The sequence below is a fragment of the Oncorhynchus clarkii genome, chromosome 13 (genome assembly GCF_045791955.1).
Source record: "Oncorhynchus clarkii lewisi isolate Uvic-CL-2024 chromosome 13, UVic_Ocla_1.0, whole genome shotgun sequence".
Lineage (NCBI taxonomy): Eukaryota > Metazoa > Chordata > Actinopteri > Salmoniformes > Salmonidae > Oncorhynchus > Oncorhynchus clarkii.
Genome location: NC_092159.1, coordinates 27,375,889 through 27,393,819, shown reverse-complemented (window position 1 = coordinate 27,393,819; position 17,931 = coordinate 27,375,889). Strand labels below are relative to the sequence as shown.

The window sequence follows — 17,931 nt, the reverse complement described above, 5'->3', positions numbered from 1 at the left end:
CTATGGTTACCAATGAGCTGAGTTAAGGCGGAGCTTTACCTAGCAAAGACATATAGATGACCTGGAGCCAGTGGGTTTGGCGACGAATATGTAGTGAGGGTCAGCCGACAAGAGCATACAGGTCGCAGTGGTGGGTGGTATATGGGGCTTTGGTGACAAAACGGATGGCACTGTGATAGACTGCATCCAGTTTTCTGAGTAGAGTGTTGGAGGCTATTTTGAAAATGACATCGCCGAAGTTAAGCATCGATAGGATAGTCAGTTTTACGAGGGTGTTTGGCAGCGTGAGTGAAGGAGGCTTTGTTGCGAAATAGGAAGCCGGTTCTAGAATTAATTTTGGATTGGAGATGCTAAATATTAGTCTGGAAGGAGAGTTTATAGTCTAAGTTTATAGACACCGAGGTATTGTATGTTATCCACATATTCTAAGTAGGAACGTCCAGAGTAGTGATGCTAGTCGGGCGGGTGTGGTTAGCGATCGGTTGTTGATTGATCGGTTGTTATTATCGGCTATTGAGTCTGACGATAAGAATACGGTGATTGACAGAGTCGAAAGCCTTGGCCAGGTCAATGAAGACGGCTGCACAGTACTGTCTTTTATCGATGGCGGTTATGATATCGTTTAGTACCTTGAGCGGGGTTGAGGTGCACCCGTGGCCAGCTCGTAAACCGGATTGCACAGCGGAGAAGGTACGGTGGGATTCGAAATGGTCAGTGATCTGTTTGTTAACTTGGCTTTCGAAGACTTTAGAAAAGGCAGGGCAGGATGGATATTGGTCTGTAACAGTTTGGGTCTAGAGTGTCACCCCTTTTGAAGAGGGGGATGACCACGGCAGCTTTCCAATTTTTAGGAATCTCGGACGATACGAAAGAGAGGTTGAACAGACTAGTAATACGGGTTGCCACAATGGCGGCAGATAATTTTAGAAAGAGAGGGTCCAGATTATCTAGCCCAGCTGATTTGTATGGGTCCAGGTTTTGCAGCTCTTTCAGAACATCAGCTATCTGGAATTGGGTGAAGGAGAAGCTGGGGAGGCTTGGGGAAGTAGCTGCGGGGGGTAGGGAGCTGTTGGCCGGGGTTGGGGTAGCCAGGAGGAAAGCATGGGACAGCCGTAGAGAAATGCTTATTGAAATTCTCAGTGTTTCCTAGCCTCAGAGCAGTGGGCAGCTGGGAGGATGTGCTCTTATTCTCCATGGACTTTACAGTGTCCCAAAAGTTTTTGGAGTTAGAGCTACAGGATGCAAATTTCTGTTTGAAAAAGCTAGCCTTTGCTTTCCTAACTGACTGTGTGTATTGGTTCCTGACGTCTGTGAAAAGAAGCATATCGCGGGGACTATACGATGCTAGTGCAGTACGCCACAGGATGTTCTTGTGCTGGTCGAGGGAAGTCAGGTCTGGAGTGAACCAAGGGCTATATATATCTGTTTTTAGTTCTACATTTTTTGAAAGGGGCATGCTTATTTCAGATGGTGAGGAAATTACAATTAATGAACAACCAGGCATCCCCTACTGAAGGGATAAGGTCAAAATCCTTCCAGGATACCCGGGCCAGGTCGATTAGAAAGACCTGCTTGCAGAAGAGTTTTAGGGACAGTGATGAGGGGTGGTGTTGTAATAACATATTAAAACATGTAATGACGCATTCACTGACTGTTGTTAAACACACTGATAACCCATGAATATACACTGCTCAAAACCCTTTGGGATGGGCTACAAAGACAAAGAACTCTGTCAAGAACCAATGGGATACTGACAACAGGCTGGAGAGGACTGTCTATCACCTACGAACAACCAACCAGGAGCCAGGACTACTAGAATCTACCTACGTCATTTCAATGTATAAATGTACTGCCCAAATATGTGGGACGCCCTCTTTTTCCGAAAACTCCCTAAGGGTTGGACGATAGGAGCCGTGCTGCACGTTTGCCAGTTATCACTATGCTCGATTAAAAGCCTCAAATATACCGTATCCGCCTTGTCCAGAGTCTCATCTTGGTCTTGTTTCTCCAATAACAAATCATTGACAGTGGTCGATTGACCGCGGACCCATAACGGATCTCGCTGAGATCCTGATTGAAAACAGCAGAGGTGTATTTGGAGGGCTGGTTGGTCAGGATAATATCTATGAGGGTGCCCATGTTTACGGATTTAGGATTGTACCTGGTGGGTTCCTTGATAATTTGTGTGAGATTGAGGGCATCTAGCTTGGATTGTAGGACGGCCGGGGTGTTACGCATATCCCAGGTTAGGTCACTTAATAGAACGAACTCTGAAGATAGAAAGGGGACAATCAATTCACATATGGTGTCCAGGGCACAGCTGGGAGCTGAAGTCTATAACAGGTGGCAACAGCGAGAGACTTATTTCTGGAGAGATTCATTTTTTTAATTAGAAGCTCGAACTGTTTGGGCATGGACCTGGAAAGTATGACAGAACGTTGCAGGCCATCTCTGCAGTAGATTGCAACTCCTCTCTTTTTGACAGTTCTATCTTGAAGTAAAATGTTGTGGTTGAGGATGGACATTTCAGAATGTTTGGTTGCCTTCCTAAGCCAGGATTCAGACACGGCAAGGACATCAAGGTTGGCGGAGTGTGCTTAAGCAGTGAGTAAAACAAACTTAGGGAGGAGGCTTCTGATGTTAACATGCATGAAACCAAGGCTTTTACGGTTACAGAAGTCAACAAATGAGAGTGCCTGGGGACACACAGGGCTTGGGTTAATCTCTACATCACCAGAGGAACAGAGGAGTAGGATGAGGGTACGGCTAAAGGCTATCAGAACTGGTCGTCTCGTGCGTTGGGAACAGAGAATAAAAGGAGCAGGTTTCTGGGCGTGGTAGGATAGATTCAATGCATAATGTACCGACAGGGGCATGATAGGGTGCGTGTACAGTGGAGGTAAACCTAGGCATTGAGTGACGATAATAGAGGTTGCATCTCTGGAGGCACTAGTTATGCTAGGTGAGGTCTCTGAGCCATGTTGCGTGGGACTAGGGGCTCCGCAGTAAAATAAAACAATGATAACTACCCTAAACAACAGTATACAAGGCATGTTGACATTAGAGAGAGACATAAAGCGAGGCACAAAGCAATCACAGGTGTTGATTGGGAGAGCTAGCTAACACAACAACGGGTAAGACAACAATAGTTAATTAGCTAAGACAACAGGTAAAATGGCAATGAATGGGCAGTGAGGGTCAGTTAACTACACACAGGGCCTGAGTTCGAGGCTGTGGCCGACGGATAAACAAAATAAGCATAATAGAGACCCGTGATTAATGAACAATCCAGCAGGCATCAGCTATGTAGCCAAGTGATAATAGGGTCCAGTGAATAGGAATATATGAACCAGGGAAGCCGTTAGGTAGTCATTACTACGCTAGCCGGGAGATGCGCCTGGATTGAGGCTAACTGGTGATAGCTTCGGGACAAGGGCGTCACCGACGTCCTGCAAAGACCGGTTGAGGGCACATCGGACAGAATTACGTCGGCAGACCAGTCGTGATGGATCGGCGGGGCTCCGTGTTGACAAAGGGTGCAGGCCAATTGGCAAAAGAGGTATTGTAGCTGGAGTAATTTTGTTTGCTAGCCGGGAGATGCACTTGGTGCGAGGCTAACTGGTGCTAGCTTCGGGACAAGGGCGTTAACCACTATAGCCACTCCGGTGCAAAGATCCAGAGCTTACAGCAGGAATTCGGTGATGTAGAGGCTTCTAGTCGTCTTAGTGAAGAGTCTGGGAGTCATCAGCTGTGTAGCCGAGTGATCATAGGGTCCACTGAGCAGGCTGGGAGATGGGCCTGGCTCAAGGCTAGCTTCGAGGCTGGGCCACTCGTGGCAGCTAGCTAGCTGCGATTATCCGGTGTATTGGTCCAGAGCGGGAATACGGCAAGAATAAGGTGATGTAGTGGAGAAAAACGGCAGGAACACGGTGATGTAGTGGAGAAAAACAGTCCGATATGCTCAGGGTTGACATTGGGCTGTGCAGAATGGCAGGTATTATCCAGGCTAAAAGCGTCTGGTGTCTGAGCTAAAAAGGTAAAGGCCACTAGCAGTGGCTAACAATGACTAAATAGCTAGTAGCTAATTTGCTGGTTAGCTTCTGATGGCTAGCTGCTGATGGAGGTTCTACCTATAAGGAGATCTATAGCAGATCCGTATCACATAGGGTGATGCGGGATGCCGGAAGGTACAGTGCCTTGCGAAAGTATTCGGCCCCCTTGAACTTTGCGACCTTTTGCCACATTTCAGGCTTCAAACATAAAGATATAAAACTGTATTTTTTTGTGAAGAATCAACAACAAGTGGGACACAATCATGAAGTGGAACGACATTTATTGGATATTTCAAACTTTTTTAACAAATCAAAAACGGAAAAATTGGGCGTGCAAAATTATTCAGCCCTCTTAAGTTAATACTTTGTAGCGCCACCTTTTGCTGCGATTACAGCTGTAAGTCGCTTGGGGTATGTCTCTATCAGTTTTGCACATCGAGAGACTGACATTTTTTCCCATTCCTCCTTGCAAAACAGCTCGAGCTCAGTGAGGTTGGATGCAGAGCATTTGTGAACAGCAGTTTTCAGTTCTTTCCACAGATTCTCGATTGGATTCAGGTCTGGACTTTGACTTGGCCATTCTAGCACCTGGATATGTTTATTTTTGAACCATTCCATTGTAGATTTTGCTTTATGTTTTGGTTCATTGTCTTGTTGGAAGACAAATCTCAGCAGCACAGTGCTCCTTGGGATGTTTAAAGCTTGGGAAATCTTTTTGTATCCAAATCCGGCTTTAAACTTCTTCACAACAGTATCTCGGACCTGCCTGGTGTGTTCCTTGTTCTTCATGATGCTCTCTGCGCTTTTGACGGACCTCTGAGACTATCACAGTGCAGGTGCATTTATACAGAGACTTGATTACACACAGGTGGATTGTATTTATCATCATTAGTCATTTAGGTCAACATTGGATCATTCAGAGATCCTCACTGAACTTCTGGAGAGAGTTTGCTGCACTGAAAGTAAAGGGGCTGAATAATTTTGCACGCCCAATTTTTCAGTTTATGATTTGTTAAAAAAGTTTGAAATATCCAATAAATGTCGTTCCACTTCATGATTGTGTCCCACTTGTTGTTGATTCTTCACAAAAAAATACAGTTTTATATCTTTATGTTTGAAGCCTGAAATGTGGCAAAAGGTCGCAAAGTTCAAGGGGGCCGAATACTTTCGCAAGGCACTGTGTATTTAATTTAAACATGGAAAAAAATATTGAAATATTTTGCAATATATACAAAAAATTACGAAAAAACCCCATAACATTTACAAAAGCAAACACGTCATACTGCAACGCCATCTTGGATTGCAAGATGACTCAGTTAAAAATCATTGGATATAGCAAACTCTGAAATTATTTAGTATTTCTGTGCCCATGAAAACTGTTTTCCCAGCGTAACATAAGGAGCCACTAAATGATACATAGTTCGAGTGCATTTCAGAATACAAAAAACTGTCCCACAGCAAGATCCCTTATTGAAGTTGAAGTTCATCATATGACAAGCGTAACGTTAAGACTATAACTACTGTTCCCTGAAGGAGGGAAACTAGGTACAACATACTATTAAATTCACGCCTCGCTGGAAGCCCCGCCTTCCACAGGTGATCCGGGTTTATTCCTTAAATTTAATACCGCTCTTCACCGACCCAGGAAGGAGTGGGGCAAAACAGGTTTTGCGCCTCGTTTCCCTCCTTCAGGGAACAGTAATTATAGTGTTAGGTTCTAATTTTTCAGATTAAATAACTCACGGACAATAGAGAAGCTTAACCAAGTTCAATTCTTCCCAAAGGGTCGTTACAGCCGTAGTTCAGACAAAAACATGTTCTCACCATCACAAGTGTATATTCCACACTTTGGACACTCCTCCTTCTCTCCAATCCTTACATATTCTGGTTCGACAGGAAGAGGGTAACAGGATACTAAACCCTTATTACTCCCTTAAGGGGATCTGACCTGACCTCAACCCCTCCTTCGCCTAATCCACAGATGTCCATCCGCTTCCCTTATAGCAATCCTGTATTCTCCTCCCGTCCACCCAGCACATTCCACAGCCACTCTGTCTTTCTACAGATCTCACTCCTTTATATACTCTGCGTCTGATCTATCATGGTTTTAATATCTCAATGTTAAAAGTTTAGCCCGAATCCAGTCATAAAATTACACTCCCTTTCAGTCGGTCAACTTCGGGTAAAACATACTATGGGAAAATACAATCATTCCCCATGCTGACCTAAACGGATACTAAATTAAACGGCCCCTGGCAGACTACCCAGACCTTACTTCACAAAATGTCAATTTATTAATTGTATTTTGTTTGAAACACTCCTGTCAATGTTGAGTAAGGACACACACCCAATTACGCATATAGAAGTAGGACTAGTCTACCTTGCCTGAGCGCAAATGTAGGCCTATAAATGTGCCCATTTGGGGATCTGATAGTATTTCTGATTGTCTTAACGCACCACCACTAATGAGTTCTGGAGCTTCTCAAAGTAATGCTTTATTCACCTCAAACAGCAAATAAACAAAGTCTGGTCAAAATCAATTGCAAATGAGAATAGTTCCTCAAAGTACTTGAAACATTTTTCCAGCTCTCGCCCTTTCGATAACCACTCGACACGAAAGGGAAAAACGTAATACGCTGATCCAGTGGAAATGTCAAAATACCTGATTCCTTCTTATCCCTTTCACAAATAGCCTACAGCTGTGTCTGTCCAGATCTCACTGGCCCAGAATATTTTATACAATGTTGCAAGCTTGCTATCTCGAGTTTTGGGCCGACCCAGTTGATAGTTGATCCAATGTTTCCAGTTCGTTGCAGACAGGCCATGTGTAGCCAATGAGATTTATATGATATTTATTTATCAGGATATTTTATACATGCAGGCTGCAATGTTAGCATTTTTTAGCTTTATGTAGTTTTTTTTTAAATTTTAGCAACGGCAACAAAAAAAAAACTTTACAAATTTAATTTAAATAGAATTTAGATTAACCACAGAGAATGATGTTGAGATAAAGACTAATAATTATTATTACTATTATAAATTAAATGAAACTGTTCCAATAAAATGTGAATATGAAAATCCTAACTGGCACCAGATCAGTAAAAATGGTCAGATAACTTGGCAAAGGTTGCTTACTGCTGGTGTAGTCTATTACCAGAAACTATAGTAGCATAACGACTGCTGGTGTAGCCTATTACCAGAAACTATAGGAGCATAACGACTGCTGGTGTAGTCTATTACCATAAACTATAGTAGCATAACGACTCCTGGTGTAGCGTATTACCAGTAACTATAGGAGCATAACGACTGCTGGTGTAGCCTATTACCAGAAACTATAGGAGCATAACGACTGCTGGTGTAGCCTATTAATAGAAACTATAGGAGCATAACGACTGCTGGTGTAGCCTATTAATATAAACTATAGGAGCATAACGACTGCTGGTGTAGCCTATTACCAGAAACTATAGGAGCATAACGACTGCTGGTGTAGCCTATTACCAGAAACTATAGGAGCATAACGACTGCTGGTGTAGCCTATTAATAGAAACTATAGGAGCATAACGACTGCTGGTGTAGCCTATTAATAGAAACTATAGGAGCATAACGACTGCTGGTGTAGCCTATTACCAGAAACTATAGGAGAATAACGACTGCTGGTGTAGTCTATTACCAGAAACTATAGGAGCATAACATCAGAATTTACGAAGGCCAGCAGCAGGAGGAGTAGGCTAGGAAGAGGTTTCTTCTGATGGTTATCTTGTTTCAGAGGGGTGTCATCAATAGCCCATAATGACAACAGATAATGAACAGAAATACCTTATTTACATAAGTAATCAGACCCTTTGCTATGAGACTCGAAATTGCTTTCAGGTGTATCTTGTTTCCAAATCATCATTGAGATGTATCTACAACTTGTTCAGAGTCCACCTGTGGTAAATTCAATTGATTTGATATGATTTGGATAGCACACACCTGTCAATATAAGGTCCCACAGTTGACTGTGCATGTCAGAGAAAAAAACAAGCAATGAGGTCGAAGAAATGTCCGTAGAGCTCCAAGACAGGATTATGTCGAGGCACAGATCTGGGGAAGGGTACCAAAAAAATTCTGCAGCATTGAAGGTCCCCAAGAACACAGTGACCTCCATCATTCTTAAATGGAAAACTCTTCCTAGAGCTGGTCACCCAGCCAAACTGAGCGATTGGAGGAGAGGGGCCTTGGTCAGGGAGGTGACCAAAAACCTGATGGTCACTCTGACAGCGCTCCAGAGTTCCTCTGTGGAGATGAGATAACTTTTCAGAAGGCCAGCAGCAGCAGGAGGAGGAAAAGTTTTTTTCTGATGGTTAGGCTATCTTGATCTCTGGCTCCCGAGTCATTTATGTGTCTTAATTATTTCATCAAACAGTGTGCTTAAAGCATCAGACCAGTTCAGTACATATAGTTGATTTAATTAAAACACATAGGGTGTGTCTATATATGGAAAAATACACGTTATAACATTTCTACCAATCGGTTGGTAGAAAGAAAATACAATTCTTTCAACACATTTTGTTACGTTACTTATTCTAAATTAGATTTTTTTTTAAAAGAATTAAATGAAAATGTTAAATACTTTAGAAATTCTTGAGACTCAATGAATCATGTTTTGAGGATATACAGTGTTGGTTTACATTTACTGATAAACATTGGAGTAAAAAAATCTTATATTTTGGGTTCTGATGGGGTACGACAGTTGAACTAAGCTCATGAGGCATTTATAAGTGATTTATTCAAGAAACAATCTAAGGTTAAAAAGATCATGCATTCAGTATTAGTTGATAGAGATTGATAACATTCATATAATTGTGTTATATAGTTCAAATCCGTCAAGCGTACAAAGGGTACGAATTGTGAGAGGAATGTGTAAACGTTATATTGATTACTTTATTTTGTGGTGCCTAATGGAAGGGTAGAAGTGTTAATCTGTCTACTAAATGCTCTTAATCTATGAGCCTGAGATCGATTGCTCTGGTCTCCACCCAAGTTCCCGGGGAAATCGCGGTCTTTCCTCATTGCACTAAAAGTTCTCATTGAGGAAATGATATCGTATCACTCTCGTGATTATTTCTCCCCTTTTTCAGGTACGTTATTGATGATAAAAAATAGTGATTTAAATTTGGACTATAGCAGAAGAGGAGGCTAGAGCCGCCATTTTATCTGTGAAAGCAGGGAAATCACCCGGTCTGGACGGCCTTCCTGTAGAATATTATAAAAGTATATTAACATTCTTGTAACTGTGTCATGATGGGTCGAAAATGGAAGATTGGTTTGCCCAGCAGAGATCGCCCTCGTCCCTTGTAGAATCTGTCTGGTCGTAGTGTCATAAAACGGATATGTTGTACCCTGTCGTTCTCAGGAGATTGTCTGTCATATCCTAGGCCACATACGTTTACAGCTGCATGCAGCTGATAACTCAACGTTTAGGATGTATCAGTTCTTCTTCAGTGAATAAGAGTTCAAAGTTCTTACCAAGTTGCCTCAACTCAGTTCGTACTATATTCTGGCTGGAGTCGAAATTCATCCTTCCAGCGTAACCCTCATCTGGAACATAGGGTTGACTTCTGTCAATGGCCTTTTGTAGTGGGGGAGAGAAGGACGTGTTTCATAGTACTCAACCAATGTCTGTTCACTTGGGCGTGGCCACTGATTGAGCCCAGTTTACTTTGAAAACAATTCTCTCATTTAGAACCTAAAATTACATTTCATATTTAAACATTTAAATTGCACAACTAGTGATAACTAGAATGTGTAGACTTTCCAAGATCATAAGTCACGCTGATAGCATTGCCTGAAAGACGCACATCACCATCTGTTGACTGGAGTGGGTAACGCAGATAAATGTTTATTTTATTTCCAGACAAAAAGTGCATTTTTACATTTCTTTCATTAAATAAAAGTGTGGTAGTGGGGCACAGCCCAGCTAGCAGTTATAAGGCAGGGTAGTGGGACACAGCCCAGCTAGCAGTAATAAGGCCATCTTGTGTTTCGAGGAGGCCATGGTCAGAGGTTCTTCGCCGACTCTTGGCCTGTTTCGGTGCTTCCCTTGTCTTTTTTTTGACTCGTAGGCATATCACCACACTTCGCTAAAGTGTAGTAATCAGTATGCGTGAAGTTATCGAGTTTTAGTACAAGTTTGTTAAAGATTTATCGGGAGCTCTTTCTTAGCTTCGCAACATCACGTGACACCACTCCCCTAGGAGTCTTAACATGTTTGATACCAATGTATCTCAGACAGCTAGGGTGGAAGCCGTCTCCGCGTAACAGGGAATTCCTGTCCTTTGGCTTCCTGTATAGGTCTGTGCTAAAGCCACTCCCTCTTAATCAAAATGTCCAGATAACTTGTTTCATGCATCAAAGGTGAGGGTGAATTTCAGATGTTCACTGCATGTCTTGATGGAGGAGTAGAATTGATGAAGTTCCTCTGCTGTCCCCTGGAATAGAAGGAACACGTCATCAATTAAGACTTTTTCAGAGCCTGATGAGGTGCTAGAATGGATTGTTAGGGCTGACAATCACATTCTTCTCAAACAACCCCACATACAGATTGGCACAACTTGGGACATCCCTACACAAAACCCTAACCTTAACCCTTTTAAAAGTCTAATTCAATGGGCTAGGGACGTCCCAAGGATGTATCCCTACTTGAAAATACATGATCTAAGTGATTGATAGTTGGTATTCAGCAGTAATAAACCCTTATTTACTTTAATGAACTACTAAAATAGTGATTTTGTCAGACAGCAGCTCTACACTTTATTGACTGACTGACTGATCCATTCATCCTTCCATCCCTCCTCAGCCTTCCTCTCCTCTGAAGACTCAGAGAGCTGTTGAGGGACTGGTTAGGAAGAACACTTCTACAGCCAGAGAGGTGAGAGGTAAAAAATAATTTAGATGGTAAATATTCATGTCCCCTTTTTATTTATTTTTTATTTATTATTTAACCAGTTAGGCCAGTTGAGAACAAGTTCTCATTTAGTTCTCAGTGCGACACAAACAACAACAGAGTTACACATAAACAAACGTACAGTCAATAACACAAAAGAAAAATTTAAAAATCTTTGTAGTGTGTGCAAATGTAGAAGAGTAGGGAGGTAAGGCAATACAATAAATAGGCCCTAGAGGCAAAAATAATTACAATTTATCATTAATACTAGAGTGATAGATGTGCAGATGATGACGTGCAAGTAGAGATACTAGGGTGCAAAAGAGCAAGAGGGTAAGTAATAACATGGGGATGAGGTAGTCGGCTGCTATTTACAGATAGGCTGTGTACAGGTACAGCGGTTCATTACGTAAGCAAAGGGGAATATGTTCCATCATCTATTTGTATTTACATTAGTGCAAATTGTCCACTGATATTGGTGTTATTTCTCACCACTTTTGGCTGTATGAAAGTTAATTTCCCCTCAGACACACATTTGTTCTTTATAAAGGTCATTTGTGTCAAATGTACTTTTCCACACTCATTCACCCCATCTCTTTACATTGCTTATGAATATTCGGTGGCCAGACTCATATTCCGAACACAATGCCCATCCTGGCAGATCTGAACCTAATGCAGCTTGGTGTGATCAGATGACAGAAGTAACATTTAGGTGCCAGGGGTAACTGAGGCCATAGATGCTCCATATCCATTACTTTGAATGTTTTATATAATATGACTAAATGTGTTTCTGTGTTGCAGGGGCAGTCAAGAACAAGAACAGCAAGGCCACAGAACATGACATAAGCAGAGCTGTGGGAGACCACCTCAAGCGCCTGGTAGAGCCAGGGGTGGTGTTTACCACTCCTTCAGCAGGCTGGAAATGTGGGATTGATCTGTTTGATCCATTTGTTTGTTTCAGTTTAATTATTTGACATGGGATTGATACGGTTTTTCATACGGAGAGGGACCAGGAGTCTGTTGATTGGTCGATCATTGGGTTCATTTGTTGAAATCAAATCAAGCTTGATTTATACAGCACATTTTAGACATGGATGCAACACAATGGCTTCACAGGAAAAAAACAATGAAAATAAACAGAAATATTTAGTACAAACATAACAGGATAAAAAAACAGAAGATTAACAACTGAAAGACCAATGAAAATGCCATTGATTAAAATACTAATTGGATGCAATATCCAACCCAAAATATAAGCTTGTTTTTTAGGAGGGGTTCTGAAAGACACTATGGGGGTGTCGACTGAAAGTTGACTAGTAACAACAACTGGGACCTAAAAGACACCAACCATGAGACCTACTAAATCTGCCCAAGAAGAGGCAAACAAAAGAAAAACCCACACCAAACTTAAAGACAGGAATCAAACCAAAAAGGTGGTTAAAATAATTTATTACAATCAATACCATTCATACTATTACAAAATCATAATTCTCATTCATTCTTAATTAATTCTATTTACAAAAACATCAAACAAAAACAAACCTCAGGGGAGCATCGTCCCTCCCCGTCATACCTAACCAATACCTAACCCTTTCCCTATCTCCCCTTCCCTAATCTATCCCCTTACCAAACTCACTCTAACACTCCCAGCCCTAAACCCCCTTTCCACCTCTCCCGTGCCGCATGCTTCCCCCACTTCCTCTCCTCCCTCTTCATCTTCCCCCTCAAATCACCTTCCACCCTTCTCACTATCCCTTCCACCCCCCAATCTCTCCCTGTCTTGACTAAATTCTGCCTGGCTTCCCACAGTCCCTTTTTAAAGAGACTCATGAGAAGCCACAGCAGAAACCTGTCCCTATCCGTTCCCTTTGCTCTCCCTACGCCTCTCTCTAGCCTAGCCCATGTCGAAACAAAATCACTCCTAACCACACCTAGCATTACCCGTGCCCTAGCCCAGACTAGTCCGGCAAAGGCACAGTCCCAGAAGGCATGGCGCACAGTCTCCTCCCTGCCACAAGAGGATCTTGGACAGGTGGGGGATTGCACCAAACTATACCGGTAGAAGATGGCACGTACCGGCAAGCACTTATGGAGGCCCAACCAATTCAGGTCCTTGAGCCTGTTGTCCAGGCCCCGCGCCTGCACTCCCTCCCAGACCACTGACGAGATGCCCGCTACAGGCGCAGGACTCCCTGCCTGCCTGACCTCCTCGTACAGGTGCCTGTGGTCTAAACCTACTCGGGCAACTTCAACCTCGGGGTGCGCACGCAGCCACCTGGCCGCATGGCCAAAATGCCACGGCAGCTGTTCCGCCCGAGGACCCGCGTTAGACCACACCATTACGCTTCTCGCCTTATACGAGAAGAACACCCGCAGGAGGTAACCGGACGGGTGTATAACCGGACGAGCAAGCTCCGTCAACAAGAAAGAAACCAAAATGGTGTCCAGCTTGAGGGGGAAATGTGGTACCCCCTACCTCCCTCCCCGATGGGACAGATCATGCGTGCCCTGGCGACCCACTCGCACCTGCCACTCCACATAAACTGAAACACAAGCCTCACTAGAGGCCTCCTCAGACAAGCCGGCAATGGGTAGATGTATGCCACATACAAAAGAGACGGCAACACATCCACCTTTAGGACCAGGACTTTGCCCATAAAAGACAAATACCTAGCCTTCCACATTGCTAGCTTCCTCTGTACCACTGCGATACGCATGTTCCAGTTTAGCGTCGCTGAGCCGGAGGTCTCAAAATGAACCCAGAGAATCCTCAGGGCCCCTTCACAGAGAGATAACCCCCCAGGCACATCCGTTCTACCGCGCCATCTTCCGAAAAACTTGACGGAAGACTTTGCATGGTTCAGAACTGCTCCCGACGCTCGGGTGAAATCCCCAAAGATGGCAAGGGACCTTGTCAGGCACGAGTCCTTGCACAACAGCAAGGAAGTGTCGTCAGAGTACTGCATCATATGAACACGCAGCCCACCGCTTCCAGGGATCAACAAGCCTTCCACCCCTGTGTCTGCCCTAATGGCAGCCCCCAGAGGCTCCATGTACAGAACGAAGAGGAGAGCCGAGAGTGGGCATCCCTGCCTGACCCCAGACGAGAGGTCAAAAACGTCACCTAAGTGACTATTTACACTAACTCGACACCCCGCTCCGACATATAAACTACGGATCCATCCTATAAACTTCTCCCCAAATCCTATTCTACCTAACACCCTGAATAGAAAAGATCTATTCACGCGATCAAAAGCTTTCGCCTGATCTAGCGCTGCTACCATTAAAGGCAGCCCTCTATCTTCAACCCAAGCGATGGAATCCCTGATCAACTGTAGGTTCCATCTTATAGAGCGGCCCTCTACCCCGCACGTCTGATCCTCGTGGACGACGTAGGGAAGGGCTGTGCGCAACCGGTCTGCTAAAACCTTTGCAAGAATCTTGTAATCTACGCACAGCATGGTCAATGGCCGCCAGTTGCCAAGGTCAGTTGCTTCCCCCTTCTTATAAAGAAGTGACAGCACACCAACAGCCATTGATCCCCCCGGGACCCCCGTCTCAAGGATGGCCTTCAAGACTTCGAGAACCACTGGTCCAAGTATACCCCAAAACTTGAGGTAAAACTCAGCCGGCAGCCCATCCATCCCAGGCACCTTCCCTTTTCCCATCCTCCTAAGAGCGCTCTCAACCTCTTCTAGTGAGATCTGGGCCTCCATCACGTCTCTAATGTCCTCTGGCAACCGCCGGGACAAGTGTTCTAAAAACACGTTTCCCTGCTCTACATCTATTTCCCTTTCCTTAAATAAACCTTGGAAATGAACAGTTGTCACCCTGACCATTTCCTCTGGTTTACTTACTATACTACCATTTTCTTCCCTAACTCCCTTCATTACCTTCCTACTCTGTCTGGCCCTAACCGACTTAAAGAAGATAGCGGAACAAGTCTCATTATGTTCTAGAAAGCCACTATGCGCACGCTCCAGGAACGCTCCTGCAGCTCCCTGAGCTGCGCCTTTAGGGCTGCGAATCTCTCCCAGTCAATCGACCCGCCGAGGTTGCCTGCCTCGTACTCGAGTTCAATTAACCTTTGGATACGATCCACCTCCCTCCTTTCCTCCCTTTTTTTCCTTCTACAATATCCTATTATAAAAGCCCTTATCCTCCCCTTGACTAAATCCCACCACTCTAACACCCCCTCGCACATGGACCGGAGGCCGTCAAGCCTCCGAAAGAAACAAAAAAATGCATCAACGAAAGCCTGCTCCTCCAATATATCCCGATCTAACTTCCAGTACCCCCTACCGAAGAGGCAGACTGGCGACCCCACCTGCAGGAACACCCCGTCGTGATCTGTGAAGAAAACAGGCAACAGTCGCCCAGACAACTGACCCAAAGACCTGGATACAAAAATGTAGTCGAGCCTCCGCGCAACCCCCCTGGAGTTGCGCCATGTAGGACCGACCATTGCCGGAGTAGTGTGCAGGCCACCATCAACCAGACCATGGCAAGCCATTAGCCCAGAGATGGCACCTGCACTGCTATCACCGCCTAACCCTAAATCTATATTAAAGTCTCCTCCTATCACCAAGTGCCTGTTTGTAACACACAGGGGCGCCAGACAGTCCACCATCTCCCTCCTGTCTGCCGCCACCTGTGGCCCATACACCCCAATTAACCTATATCTAGCTTCTCTAAACTTAACATCTATCCCCAAAACTCTACCCTGCATTATTACAAAAGTGTTCTCTATTTTAACCTCTCTATGCCCACACAAAATCCCTACTCCTGTTGAGTGCACCCCTCCTATGCCCCAAAAAGATTCCCCCTTATCCCACTCCCTCTTAAATCTACACACATCCCCACCATCCCTCAGGTGAGCCTCCTGTAAAAAACAGAAATCAAACCCCACACCCTCTAAATAACAAAAAACCGCCCTCCTTTTAACATTATCCCTTAAGCCCCTAACATTTAGACTAAAAAAAGAAACAGAACTATTCATTTAAATATTTACAACAAATAAAAACCCCAAAACCCAAAGAAAAACCAGGAGACTCACCCGATGCTCCCCTGGTCCATCTCCACCGGCGGGGACGTCCTCTCCTCTCCTGACGCCCCCCCGTCCTCCATCCCAACCCATGATCCAGGCAGTGTGTTGGGTCCTCCCTCCCCACCCACCATCCCCCCCTCCCTGTTTGCCTCGGGGCTGCATATAGGGGACCCCATCTCCCCAAACAGGAGTTGGGATCCCTCTAGCAAACAACCCACCGACCCCTCACTGGAGTCATCCACTAAAATGCAAGGGGCTGAGGCAAACCGGGAGGACAAATTACCCCCCCCCCGCCACTCTCTTAACCCCCCCCTCCCCCTCCACACCCCCCTCCCTCTCACTTCCTGCCAAGCTCCCCCTCTTTATCCCTTTCTTCTTTGGTGAAGGAGGTAGCGGGGAGACACAACGTCCCATCCCCACTAACCCCTCCACCAAATCCCTCATTTCGACCTCGAGGAAGCCCGGCAGGCTGTCCCCCCACTCCTTCCCCCCATCTCCCAACCCTACCACCTCCCCTCCTCCCTCCTTCTCCGTCACTGTCCCCGTTCCCTCTTCCACTCCTTCTCGTACGACTGTCCCCTTCTCCCTCTTCTCAGCTCCTCCACCTTCTTCCGTCCCCTTTTTCTTCTCTCCTTCTGTTCCATTCTTTTCTTCTCCTCGCCTCTTTCTTCCCACCTCATCCTTCTTCCCATCTTCTTCCTGCGCCGTCTTTTCCCCTGTGCCATCCATGCAATCCGCACGCGTCCTTTCTTTCCTCCCCCCATCCCCCGCTCCCCCCCCAGCTGCAGACGCGTATGACCTGTGACGAGCCGGGCAATCACGCCACAGGTGTGCTCTTGAGCCACACCCGTGGCAAGCCTTGGGCTCGTCACATTCCTTGGCCTCGTGCTCTTCCGACCCACAAAATCGACACCTCTTGGCACTGCACGAGGCCAGGATATGGCCGTAGGCCATACAACGCCTGCAGAACGGGGGCTGACGGGCATAGTAGAGTGTTCCCCTGTCAGCCCCCAGGGAGAACATCGCCGGAGGATGGAGGTAGCCATCCACACTCTTCGGGGACTCCCTGAGTAACGCCTGGAACCCTCTTCTCCCGTTCCAGAAACCCAGGGAGTCCCTGAGGTACCTCGCTGAGGAGACATTGTCCATGTACCTCCCCAGAAAGGCCCTCACCTCTTCATCTTTCACGTGCGGATTGTACATGGTTACGGTGACCACCCTGAAGTTGTTCTTCGCCAGGCTGGTCACCGCATAATGGCACAGGGGTCCCGTTTTCTCCGCTTCCTTTGCCATCTTCATTACTTCGTCGTGTTTTTCTTCTTTGTGAAACGTCACATCGAAAGCCTTCTCATTCGGGTTCCCTTGAAGGCAGAGCACTTCCTTCACCTCTATCCTGAGGCATCCCATCAAAATAGTCCTTCCAAATGTCTCTCTACTCCACGGCTCCATCTCATTTTCAGTCCAGGCAAATCGTAAGGTATTTGCCATACCAATCCCCGGAACCGATCTTGTTTGCTTGTATTGATTCATTTTAAAAAATAAGCTCTCTTCAGAAAGAAGCTTCAACTTGGAATGAAAACATATTTTAATCAAAAAGGTGGAGCAACTAAAGGTGTTGACTCTCCACATCTATCAAAACAACTGGAGCACTAAGCCAGACACTCATAAATAGAACCTGGACCAGCTCAGGTGAAACACCTTCCCACTAACGAGAAGGACAAGCCAGCACAGGTGTAACACATACTGACTAACGAGGTGACACCAATCAGTGCGTCCTACGTGCTAACGAGCTAGACGCGCTAAAGTCCAACCTCAAAACATAAATGGAAAAACCAAAGCCTGTAACACCTTCCCCCTTAAGACAACAAATATATCCTATATTCCTGTTGGACAAGTTTGCTCACCAC

At 45.1% G+C, this 17,931-nt stretch overlaps 1 protein-coding gene across 1 annotated transcript in view; it reads left to right on the top strand.

Annotated features, from left to right (window-relative positions):
• The window catches only part of LOC139423529 (gelsolin-related protein of 125 kDa-like), a 35,330-nt gene that overhangs the window by 16,921 nt on the left and 478 nt on the right, over positions 1-17,931 (top strand). Inside the window, exon 2 of the mRNA XM_071175130.1 lies at positions 11,779-11,901. Within this exon, the coding sequence (XP_071031231.1) occupies positions 11,779-11,901 (123 nt within the window). The remainder of the gene's footprint in view (positions 1-11,778; positions 11,902-17,931) is intronic.